The 13,325-nt window shown below is 41.1% G+C and overlaps 1 protein-coding gene across 1 annotated transcript; it reads left to right on the forward strand.

Annotated features, from left to right (window-relative positions):
• Positions 1-5,298: 5,298 nt before the first annotated feature.
• On the forward strand, positions 5,299-7,876 carry LOC133525799 (uncharacterized). The gene is made up of 3 exons (XM_061862187.1): positions 5,299-5,359; positions 6,565-6,789; positions 7,657-7,876. Exons 1-3 carry the CDS (start codon positions 5,348-5,350, stop codon positions 7,828-7,830), a joined length of 411 nt encoding a protein of 136 aa, XP_061718171.1. The 5' UTR covers positions 5,299-5,347; the 3' UTR covers positions 7,831-7,876.
• The last annotated feature ends 5,449 nt before the right edge of the window (positions 7,877-13,325 follow it).

The following is a 13,325-nucleotide window of genomic DNA, read 5'->3' on the forward strand; positions in this document are numbered from 1 at the left end:
CGCTAAAAAGACGCTAGTGTAGGGTAACCCTAAAAATAACTCTTCTTCCTCGCGTTGTCCCGGCATTTTGCCACGGCTCATGGGAGCCTGGGGTCCGCTTGACAACTAATCCCAAGATTTGGCGTAGGCACTAGTTTTTACGAAAGCGACTGCCATCTGACCTTCCAACCCAGAGGGTAAACTAGGCCTTGTTGGGATTAGTCCGGTTTCCTCACGATGTTTTCCTTCACCGAAAAGCGACTGGTAAATATCGAATGATATTTCGTACATAAGTTCCGAAAAACTCATTGGTACGAGCCGGGGTTTGAACCCGCGATCTCCGGATTGCAAGTCGCACGCTCTTACCGCTACGCCACCAGCGCTTCGCACTAACCCTCGCACTTAAAAATAACTACCCTTATAAAAATATTAATTCTTACTTACAGCTCACAATTCACTTACTACGCGAGTAATATAAGAACGTAAACTGTTTTTTTTTTTTTCATGAACTTAAACTGGATTTGCGGCGGTTTTTGCGATTCACCTCGGTTTAATTAATTGCTCTCTACTGATTTACTGTTTCAAATTCAATTTGTATCAGTACATCAAAACACTAAGTATTTTATATGTTTTAGTATTCAGAACTAACCTAAAGGTTTTTAACACACTTTTATGATTCTGTCAATTTTATCAAGATTTAATTTGAGGTTGTACTAATGTTTTCTTCCCACAATTAAAATCAATAAAATAATGCACACTTACCTATAATGCAAATGATACACCCCTTTTTACACGCCTTACATGCCCAACTTAAATCCATTTTAAACAATGAACTTTAATAGTTTAAAGAAAAGGTCAATAGCACCGACCTTGTGCCGATACCTTGTTTACATTCCTTATTATTTTAATATGCATTCAGTGCGCGTAACAGCGGCATAATAATTATAATTACAATCATGAAGTTCCGAAAGTGTAAATACCGCCATTGCCAAAAACTGTTCGTAATTATCGTGTAAATTATGCTTAAAGACGTGTATTTTATTAAATGAGCCAAGTGTTATCATTAAATAGTAGTGTAATTGTGAAATTTGATCAGTTCCAAGTCGATCCGTTTCATGTTCTTCAATTAACAGTCATTGTTTAATTTTTTACCTGATTTAAAAAGGAAGGGAATATCTGATCAGCGCTGACTTTTGGGTTAGCATTTATACTGAGGCTGACCACTACAAGACCATTTCGTGGTACTGTGAAGGTTGGAAACCTTCACAGTCTCGTGGTAGATAACTGGCAATGATTATTTGAATTCAGAACTATCGCCCTGCTGAAGGAATAAAGATCTGCAGGCAATTTTATTCTGAAAGTTGCAAGCATCTGAGTTAGTCGATATTGCTGTATTTCGTTTATGAATATAAAAAGATTATCGAATAAAATAAGAAATCTATCTGGAGCGTTTACATCCCCCACCTCAGCTAGACCGTATCTCTTTTACATGGTGGAAGTACTATTTATTTATTTTGTGTTTAAATTTCCTTTTTGTGCTATATTACTTTTGTATGTTATAGTTAATCAGTAATCACGCATAAATGCGATAAATGTGATGAGATCTTCATTCATTGGATCATTGTTTATGGATGGTATTCGATTTCTGAAGAGCTGAATGTCCGTATCCCATCCTCGTCACCAATGTGATGTCTTAATTATTTAAACACGAATAATTAATGTAGTTTATTTATTAATAAAGACATCGAACGCCATTGTGTACATAGACAAGCAACCATAGAGACAAACATAAGGGGATGTACATATGTACCACAAAGAGAGCTAGGCTTGCTAGAGGGGATGTACATACATCATGTCGGGATCCTGAAGAAATTCAAGGACCTCTTCAAATATATGATAGATACGCTTAAAATTGATAGATAAGATTACGATTTAGATATATTAAGTATAACATGCACGCACGTTTGCTCTCTGAAAGCAACATTTCGTGAAGTGCATAACTACATAATATTATATGACAAAAAGGTTATTGTTTTGTTAACAACATTATACATCAAAATTCTTGGCTGTATCAGATTTATCGTGAGAAAAGTTAGCCGACAACCAAGTGAAGGATTATGATGGCAAGTGTATGGATTGTACGGTCATACACTGACCGTGGGAAGGCTCTCTACAAGGTGGACAGACACATTGAAGGCTGTAGGAATTTTCAAACACGTAGGTATCTCCCTCTATTCACAAGCCTAGTAGGTACAGTCAAAAGATTTAATTTGTGCCCCATTTCGTACCTTGTCCCGATGACAACAACATGAAGTCACTAGAGACAGACCTCATACTATTATCAATGTGACAAGGTACGAAATGGGTCACTAATTAAATCTTTTGACTGTAGAATGCTAATTTGCCCGATTCAAACTTTATACGTCATGATAAGTTTTTGTTCGATGAAACGTCACTTTTGACACTGACATATCCGATGCATATCGTATCTAGACCTAATATTTGACGTATCTTAAAGTTCGAATCGGACTGCTAGTGTGGATCAAATCTTGGAACCTAAATTTGACCCACATTCTGATTTCCGATTGAGCTGAAATGTTGAATACATATATAAATTGGATAAAAATGCAATATGGACATGGAAGTGATCTGATGATGGAGACAGGAGGTAGCGATGGGAACTTTGTGATAAAATAACTCATACTAATTGTATTTGGGGTTAGAATTGTCTCGGTGTAATTTCTTTTTCAGCGATAAAACTTGTACCAATAATTATTATTTTCCAAAAACAAAATAATAATGTTTACTAATCTCTTCATATTTCAATACGTTTATTAAACACTTCACAGCCTAAATGTGTAGAAAAATATTTGTAAGTTATAAAAAAAAAAAAACAAAGTAGTAGCATGTTGTAACTATGCGTGCTTGCTAAGTATAATGATCATCGCCTCATGCAGCTTGTGGCCTGTCATTAATCATTATTATGTATTTAATTTAGTTTGTAAACAAATCGTGCCCTTGACCTCGTTAATATACTATGCCAAAGAGCCTATACTAATTATGTGGTCAAAATATTCATTATTATATAAGTATGCGAAGAAATTCAAAGGTGTATGTGAAGTCCCCAATCCGCATTGGGCTAGCGTGGGGACTATAGCCCGAGCCCTCTCGCACATGAGAGGAGGCCTGTGCCCAGCAGTGGGACGTGTATAGGCTGAAGTATTATTATTTTTATAAGTTATATAAAACTTTTTTAATGGCAGAAAGACAACTTTAAATTATATGGAAATAAGAGTCCCCGCCAAGTTCGGCCAAATTTCACCTTCCCATACAAACGGAGTTTCGTTCTCATTTTAAAACTACGTACTGAATTGTAATGAAACTTTGCACATACAATGACATGAGGTATATCTAGGGCTGAAATTATTTTATATTGCTCCAGCTTATAAAACAACCGAAATAGAGCAAAAACAAGTTTTGTAGGCAAATCTTAAATTCGCTGTATTTTACAAGCTTATTTAGTTTCACCTGTGCCGTTGTCTGTTATCAAATCTTGCAAGTTAAATTTCATCCACTCCCCGGTTTCCGATTGAGCTGAAAATTTGCATACATATGTAAGTCGGGTGACAATGCAATATTATGGTACCATCGAACTGATATGATGATGGAGACAAGAGGTGAACATAGGAACTCTGTGATAAAACAACGCAGCCTAATTGTGTTTGGGGTTTTTAGAATTGGCTCGATGAGTATTAGTTGCCTGTGGAAAGAAAAGTACAGTCAGCGTTAAAAGCTTGTACCAAAAATGAAACTTTTGCCAAAAACTTATTTTAACTATGGTATCTGAGGCTAGATAAACTAATTACAGCCTTAGATATAACTTATCCTATTGTAAGTACTAACAAAGTTTTCTAGCAATCTAGCTAACAATCGTTTTAAAATGAGAACGTTTGTTGAGTGACTGCGACATCCCGCCCACAAAGAAAGAAATATTCAGCGATCCCTAAGCATGCTTTTACTCCTTTATTCATAAAACTGATACATATGAACTGATTTAGTTGAATTATGTTTTATCCCTTTCTTGCAAATACATAAGTCAAAATGACAAGACAAAGGATTCATAGCTTATTTAGGCCTGTAACGCGTTTATGAATAACGCCATTAATGTTCACGGATGTGACAGTCGCACAGAAAAATAGTAATGTAGAATATAAAAGAAATTAAGTTATTCCAATTAGCAACTAAAATTAAATAAAACAACTCTTACCCGATCTGGCGACGTACACAGCATTTTCGTAAACACAATGAGATAAATATAAATAGAATCACTGTTATACTATTAATTTAAATATATTCAATGAATTATTTGAAAAAAATATGTAGCCGATCTTCACAATTTCTCATGTAAAAAAAAATTGACACATTGCAGAACGAGATTTTAAAATGTTTTTTTATTTTGTCAACAGGCCAGCACAATGCGCTTAATGCGAAGGGTTTATAGCAAACCGTTTTGATGCATTTTTCCTGGCCAAGGCCCGATTCGAACTTTAAGATACGTCAAATATATGGTCTAGATACGATATGGATCGGATATGTCAGTGTCAAAAGTGACATCTTTGTTCGAAGAAACGTGAAAAATGGTTAAAGTCATTAGGACAACTGGGTGTTGGTAATTGGGGTAAGGTTGAACTTAGTAGGTTAGCAAATTTCACCGGAATTAGATTTTTTTTCGAATGTAGGTATGATAAGTTGAGATCATATTACTTTATAGTGGTAAAATTAGCAAAATATTTTAAGTTTAAGTTTTCCTGCTTTGTGCCTAAAATAGTACCTACTTAATTTATTTCTATTTCTTGCATGAAAGTATGAAAGCACACCTCTCACAGGATACAGGACAAACACACACCTTTATGTATAATCATAACATAAAGCACACCCCAGTCAATTTGTAAAGAGGTATTCATTTTACGATAAGTTTTAGTTACTATGTTTTAGCAGTAAGTACCCATTTGAAAGTAACATAACTTCACCATACGTAAACCCAAGTAGCCAAAACGTTTCATTGACCATAAGTTTAACGATGTGACTGTATACCGATCTAATTAAAATTGCACAAGACACCCTGCGCTTATTTTATAATCCATCTCTTAAACTCGTATCTATTTCCATTCTATAGTTTTAAAAGCAACCATAAGCTGTAGAGAATAGAGCTTACATTTCAATACGTTGTTGAAGGAAGATACGAGGTTGTGTAAGTGACAGTCGGATTTGCAAAATGACCGAGGCCTCGAATGTATTTTCTTATATAAGGAGGGGGCGAGATGGTCATAGCATCAGTTGCTCGGTGTGTTCTGGCTATCATACCAACATGAAATCTTTCGTAAGTTTCAACATTAAGATCACACAGTGGAGTTCAGACGTAAAGTGGCAAATAATTAAGAAAACTTTGATTCAACTATGTTAACGTGAAGCGCTAGGAAATTGTGAAAAACCTTTGAGTCTTAAAAACATGCAGTTGTGACCTAGAAAAAAAAATACAATGTTTAATTAAAGTCCCGACAGATTATTTTACGTTCGAAACGAAATTGCTTACATTACGACTATTGAAAATTAATTCCCTTTATAGATCCTGTGGAATTCCTCTATTGTTGCCCTATTCTCTAAATTGAAAGTGTTTCACGGGAGCTATACCATCAACTATCAATCATCATTTTTAGGGTTCCGTAGCCAAATGGCATAAAACGGAACCCTTATAGTTTCGCCATGTCCGTCTGTCTGTCTGTCTGTCTGTCTGTCTGTCTGTCTGTCCGAGGCTTTGCTCCGTGGTCGTTAGTGCTAGAAAGCTGAAATTTGGCATGGATATATAAATCAATAAAGCCGACAAAGTCGTACAATAAAATCTAAAAATTTAATTTTTTTTAGGGTACCTCCCCTACACGTAAAGTGGGGGTGAATTTTTTTTTTCGCTTCAGCCCTAGAGTGTGGGGTATCGTTGGAAAGGTCTTTCAAAACTAATAGGGGTTTTCAAGAAACATTTTTTGATAAAGTGAATATATTCGGAGATAATCGCTCCGGAAGAAAAAAAAAATGTGTCCCCCCCCCCTCTAACTTTTGAACCATAGGTCCAAAAAATATGAAAAAAATCGTGGAAGTAGAGCTTAAGAAAGACATTAAATGAAAACTATAGCGGACATGATCAGTTTAGCTGTTTTTGAGTTATCGCAAAAAGTTTTCCCTTCATAGTAAAAAGACTTACTTTAATTAGGTACTGATTATGCAAATTTGCCTATTTGTTTAACTCGGGTGAAAGGTACCGTTTCATCCCTTGGTTAACAATTTACTATACTTTAAGCTCCAGTTTAGCTTATTGTGAAGGAAGAGTAACTACGGAACCCTACACTGAGCGTGGCCCGACATGCTCTTGGCCGGTTTTTGCATATATTTTCAAACCAAAATCGTCAAGCCTGTTAAGTTTCGCTAAGATTTACTGGACCTTACTCTTTGATTTTTGCTAATTTAAGGGTCAAACATGTCCATTACTACATTTATGCTTGATCACATTTACCAAAATCAACCTTTTTACAGGCTTGCGTCGTCCTCCTCGCGGCTGCCGCTATGGCCGCCCCCGGCACACAGGGGCAGCGCGACAAGCGCGGCTACCTGTCCGGCTGGTCGTCGCTGGACCACCACGACTACAGCCTGGACTACGCTCCCGCCGTCTCCTACAGCCTGCACGAGCCTCTCCACAGCCTGAGCATCGCGCCGGCACACAAGATCGTGTCCTACGACAAAGTCGTGCATGAGCCTAAGGTCAGTTCTGAATATTACCCCAATGCTAGCAGTGATCCACCACACACAACAACAGTACGACAAGTTTGTACTTGCACTTTAGTGACCTAGAATACAGTATAAACGTGGTATAAACCATTGAATGACTGGTCTAGTGATCCGGTGGTCGTGAATTGAAGTCTCACCCAAGACAGTAAATGTTTCCACTTTTAAATGTGGTAGTGTAGTAGTAGTAAACATTTTATTGCACAAAACCTACATAACACAAAGAGAATACAGTAAATGTGTACAATGGCGAAATGTATTCTAAGGTTATTAGCATCGTTCGCAGACATTTCTGCTTGATACAAATTGGCTTAGTATGGGGTGGCGTGGCGCATCGTTACTGGTGAATTTCTAATACGACTTCGAACCCCGGTAGCCGCTTAAGAAGTGTAACTCTTACGATAGGTGTCACTAGAGTGCCTCCCTAATAGTCCATATGGTAGAAATGTTTGCTGTTCATGGTCTTGGTAGCTGCATGGTGGTCGTGAGTTCTAGTCTCACTCAAGACAAGTAAATGTTTCCACTTTTTTAGAGCTTTAGAAAAGAAATGGTTCCGAACTAAAATTCGAAACAAAAGCTTCTGAGGTAACTCATTTTAGAATTTTCCCGATTGCACCCGAAAACAGAAAGAGTTAAAAAACGACTGATCAGGTGGCGTAGACAAGATACCTATCGTAAACGCTCCGAAGCGTAACGTAGTTATCTCTCTCAATCACTCTTCCAAATTAGTGCGATAGAGACAGTTGCGTTTCGTTCGCTACGGAGCGTTAACGATTGGCGTGTTGTCTACTACTACTATCTACTATAGAACCCCAATCATAAAATAACTTTTTTTTTCCTTAGATCGTGGAGGTAAAGAAAATTGTCTCCGTCCCGAAAGTGGTAACCGTGCCCAAGGTGGTCTCCGTCTCCAAGATCGTAGAGGAACCCCACATTTCCTACAGTAGCATCGGATCCCACAGCAGCTTCGGATCCCACGGCAGCATCGGATCCATCGGATCCCACGGCTGGTGGTGAACAACCAAGTAATTATAGGACAATTTAATATATTACGTTTAATTTACATTTTGTCTTTCTTTCCTCCCTTTCCTCCTTCTCATCATAGTATTACTAGTAGCAATAGCAACCTGGGCTCACTTTGGCTGTGAGTGAGCCACGGGCTCGTGATACTACTGCCACTCTTGGTCTCACGGAATTTTAATGTAGAAAAGATATTGGTGTATTTATTTTTCAAAAAAAAAAATTTACTATGGCGGGATGTGAAAGGCGGGGCGGGTTTGCGATACTTTCGCCGTTCACAAAACTTGAGAAGCGACTTAGCCTTAATCTAGGGGCTTACTTGGTGGGTCCTCGTTCTTCGCTCAGGCTTGATCTGCAGAAATCGGGTCCTTTTTTGATAGGCGCACCTCGTGGCCCGCTGGATGCCAAAACCACTGTTGCTTCTCGATTTTGATCACAAATCCGACGTAGTCCATATGATTGACAACCCCGGGGCGAAATACAACACATAAAAAACACTAAAAAACTAATAAGGGCGGTGCTACGGCGGCGATGCAATAATATGCTTCCAAACGTAGGAGTTTCAAGCGAAAACTGATTTTAGTAATGGCCGCGGGCGTTCACGCCTTGTTGCCCCTAGGTGGCGCTGTCGTACTCAGTTTTTAATAGGCGAGTATCGCATTGGCTCAAACATAGCCCCGGCCTTGAAAGGTTCCCTTTTCAAACCAGGAAATAAATTTTAGTAATTAAATATACAGATATGCGTTACAAACTAGAAGGGCCGCTTAAACAGCCGAGGGAATTTAAGAATAGAACGTAGTTATATACATTAACCTACTTTACTAACACTAATGATGTTACAAAAAAAAACGGACTAAGGGATATTAGAAGGAAGTGGACACAAACGTACTACCGGGCGCCTATACGTGCCATTCTTTGTTTTTACTAAGACTACTCTTATCGCGCCGTCTTTTCCTGGGTACGTCTCAATAACTATGCCCATCGGCCAGTGCAACGGCGGGGCGTTGTCAGTGATAATAAGAACTACAGTCCCAACGGTGATAGGTCGCGAATCGGTGTTCCATTTTTCCCGCGTTTGTAACGTATGTAAAAACTCCAGGGACCAGCGTCGCCAATATGATTGTACCAGTTTCTCGAGTAAACTATAACGAGATAATCGATGAGTCCGCTCTTCTGTTATCTCCGCGGCGGGTAGGGACCTTAAGGGTACGGTATTCAAAAAATGGGCCGGTGTGAGCGGTGCGGGCTCTGCGGGATCGGCACTCAAGAGGCCCAAAGGCCTACTGTTCAATACAGCTTCAATCTGACACAAAAGCGTGTAAAGCTCGTCGTATGACAATATTTGAGAGCCAATCACCCGAAATAGGTGAGTCTTAAATGATTTTACAGCCGCTTCCCAGCTGCCTCCCCAGTGTGGGGCGTTCGGGGGGATAAATCTCCATTTTACTTGATTTTCTAGAAGCTCTTTCTGAAAGATGTCAGAAAAACCTTGATTAAGGAGATTTTTCAAATGAGAATCAGTTCCGACAAAATTCGTTGCATTATCTGAATACATAGTGTCTACCGGACCTCGACGGGATATAAACCGTTTCAGCGCGTTAAGGAACGTTTCTGAACTTAAGTCGGCGCATATCTCTACATGAGTGCTGCGCGTGGTCAGGCAAATAAAGACACAAACGTACATTTTTTGACTCTTAGCGCCGCGTCTTCGCACCAAGGTAACGTTGAGCGGTCCGCATAGATCAACTCCGGTATGCGCGAAAGCCTTGGAGATTTGTAGTCTGCATTCCGGCAGGTTTGCCATTGCTGGCGGCGTTGTTCCCTTTGGACGTGCCTTGAAACACCGCACACATGACTCAATTCTGGAGCGTACAATACCCCTAGCCGACAATATCCAATACCGAAGCCTTAACAATGAAAACAAATGTTTTTCGCCCGCGTGGCAATTTTTGCGGTGCATATAATCTATAATCAGATTAACGACATGATCCTTACGCGGCAGCAGAAATGGATGTTTGTGATCGAAAGTGAGATTAGCGTTGTCCAACCTACCTCCTACTCGCAACACTCCATCTACTAGGATGGGCCTAAGTTTCCGAATAGCCTTCGAGGCTGGAACTTTGCTAGCCTGATTGGCCTTCAAATATTCAGGAAAATGCACAGTCTGAATAGCCTTGATAGCGGCTACCTCAGCCGCTTCCATGTCTTCTACCGTAACAGCGCCTTTGGATAGCAGCAATTTCATAAAACGTAATACGTAAACAATCACGCGTAGGTATCTTAACCAAGATGAGATCCTTTTGGACAACGTGTACAACACAGGCTCCTCCTCTGGGGGGGGCATAGTCGCAATAGTGGGTAAGGCTATCACCTTTTGTTCCGGCACTTCGCTCTCAGGGCTCGCAACGAAAGGTTTTATAGGCCACCTTGAGCGTTCCAGTCGAGCCCACGACGGACCTTGTAACCACAGGGGATGTTCCAATAGTTGGGAGGGTGTAAGCCCACGCGAAAGGCAATCGCTTGGATTTTCCTTCCCTGATACATGGAAGAAACAATCCGATGACAAATTCTTCTGGATCTTTGCCACCCTATTCGCGACGAAAATTTTCCATCGGTGGGGACTGGAGTGAATCCAGTGCAAGGTCACGGTCGAATCCGAAAACGCATATATTTGAGAGAGTGTGATTCGCGCGGTATAATGATCCATAACTACTCGAACCAATTTCGACATAAGCAATGCCGCACATAATTCCAAACGGGCCAAAGACACAACCCTCATCGGGGCCAATTTCGATTTCGCGCACAAAAATCGCAATGATATGCTTTGATTAGCTACCACATGTAAGTACAGTACCGCACCATAAGCCTTCTCACTCGCATCTGCGAAGGCTAAAAGTGTAACCGTACAGGCAGACGTTACGCCTACGTGACGCGGTATTCTCATTTGGCTAAGAAGCGGTAAATCTCTAACGAACTTAGCCCACGTGTCAATAATAGCCGAGGGTGGAGTCTCATCCCATTCGATGTGTTCTAACCATAACTGTTTTATCATAAGTTTAGCATATAAGATCACAGGAGCCGCAAACCCTAAAATGTCCCACAATCTTGCCACTACCGATAACATGTTGCGTTTGGTGCATCGTTCTGTATTTGAGTTTACTTCAAATGAAAATGAATCGGACCGTGGCTCCCACTTTACGCCTAAAACCTTTTGAGAGGATCCGTCACCAAACTCAACCCAACTCGGGTGTAGGTATTCTTCAGGTATGGCCTTAAGGAGCTCTGGTGAATTACTCGACCATTTCATCAGGTCAAAACCACCCGCCTTAAACATATCGATGAGCTGTACCGCCGTTTCTGCAGCTATTTTTTCAGACGGTGCACTGGATGCAACATCGTCCATGTAGTAATCTCCTCGCTTGATAAGCTCAGCTGCGCGTGGATGCCGGGGTCCCTCGTCAACCGCCAATTGTTGAATGGTTCGTAAAGCCAGATAAGGGCTCACGGATAAACCGAAACAAACGCGCTCAAACTCGAATAATCGCAAAGGGTCGCCGGGGTTGAACCTATACAAGATCCGTTGGTATTTCCTAAACTCGGGGTGCACACGAATTTGAAGGTACATTTGTTTAACGTCGGCACAAAACGCGACGGGAAATAATCTGAAATTCAAGAGTACCAGAAATAAATCAGACTGTAGGTTAGGGCCTGGGTTTAAAATTGAATTTAACGAAACGTTCCTGTCGGTTGGCGCACTAGCATCCAGGACCAGACGCAATTTGGTTGAAATTTTGTCGTTTCGCACCACCCCATGATGGGCAATTACATAACCTTCCTCTCTACTGTCCCCTGTTACGGCATTCAAATAACCCTTCTCTAAGTAATCTCGTACAATGTCGTCGTAAGCGATTCGCAGGGCTGGCGTGGAGGTAAATTTCCTTTCCAGCGATAAAAAACGTTTCTGCGCATGCACCAGCGAATTCCCAAGTTCCTCTGGACTGCTTTTAAAGGGTAAAGCTACCGAGTATCGCCCTGAGTCATCCCGAGTGGTAGTATTTTTATAATTTTCCTCACAAGCTTGTTCATCGGCACTCATGAAGGTAGAAGTACAGGTAGGTACTTCTTCTAACTCAAAAAATTGTTCAACTAATTTATTTAGCGGTGCCCCCGTGAACGCACATAACGCCACGGTCCTTGGCTTTGACTGTGGTACTGCTAAGGGAGTCTTCCCCATTACTAAAAACCCTAGAGTGGATTCCAACACGTCCGGTGAGCCAGGTGGGCCGTGGACCCGACCGCTCAAAAGCAAGGTCCCAAATAGCTCGACTCCAATAAGTAGGTCAATGTCTCCGGGAACATGGAACTCATCATCCGCGAGCGGCACTCCAGACAGGAACGTAAGCGCGGCGCGGTCAACTCGAGCGGTAGGGACGGGGAGCGCTATGCGATCCGCTACTAACGCCGTAATATCGTAAACTACATCCCTCTTATAGCAAGACCGAATAATAAGTTGTGCTTTACCTTTAGTAGTATTAGGAGCACCTCCAAATCCATTTACGGTAGTCGGCAATTCTTTATTTAAATAATTTAATGACAGCTTATTAAAAGCAGCGGTAGTTATAAAATGATTTTGAGAACCGTTGTCAATCATACAGCGCAGAGAGTGTGTTTTCCCATACTTGTCTACCGCGGTCACCTTGGCGGTAGCTAACATTGCTGTCGTTAATTCGCGTGCGACATTTGCTTGTAAATAATTATATGATACCTGTGCATTATTCGTAGCATTTGCTACCGAGGCAGGCGCAGAGAAAGATGAGTCCCAATGCGCGGGCGAATCCATGTTAGTGGGCGAGTCCATATTCATGGCCATCTCGGCACTCGGGGGGGGCAGAGAGGGCGCAGGGAGCGCGCCGCCGCTGTGCATCGTGGACGTCGTGCCACATTGACAAACTGTGCGACCTCTGACCACTACATCACCTTGTGTCACAGCCAACGAAGGGACAGCTACCTCAGTTGTGGTTAGCGATGTCGACAGATTTTCAACGAAGTGTAACAACGAATGGTGCGAATTAGCATTACAGCTATCGCATACTTGACTCGAACGGCAATTCCCACTCTTATGTTTGTGGCTAAGGCACCTTACACACGCACCGTATTTTTTAATTGCATTGTAACGTTCACGCGGGTTCAACCTTTTAAACTCTTTGCATTGATAAAAATGATCGTGTTTTTCGTTGCACAATTCGCATGCAGCTGAGTTTTCCACAGTTGTTACAAATGACTGAGGGCGCTTCGCGTTCGCGATCGACTGTTTACCCTGTAGCCTTCCCGTACGCTGGGTCGTATTCACACCTGCTACATTAGAGGTGGAACTAGGGTCCCCGCGCCGTTCCAATATTTTGGCTTGCTCCTTAATAAAAGTAAGAAAGCTAGCGTATTTCGGCAGCTTCTCTGAACGTACAGAATTTTCAAACATACGAGCAGTTTCGGGA

This window comes from Cydia pomonella, chromosome 15, assembly GCF_033807575.1.
Source record: "Cydia pomonella isolate Wapato2018A chromosome 15, ilCydPomo1, whole genome shotgun sequence".
In the NCBI taxonomy this organism is placed as follows: domain Eukaryota; kingdom Metazoa; phylum Arthropoda; class Insecta; order Lepidoptera; family Tortricidae; genus Cydia; species Cydia pomonella.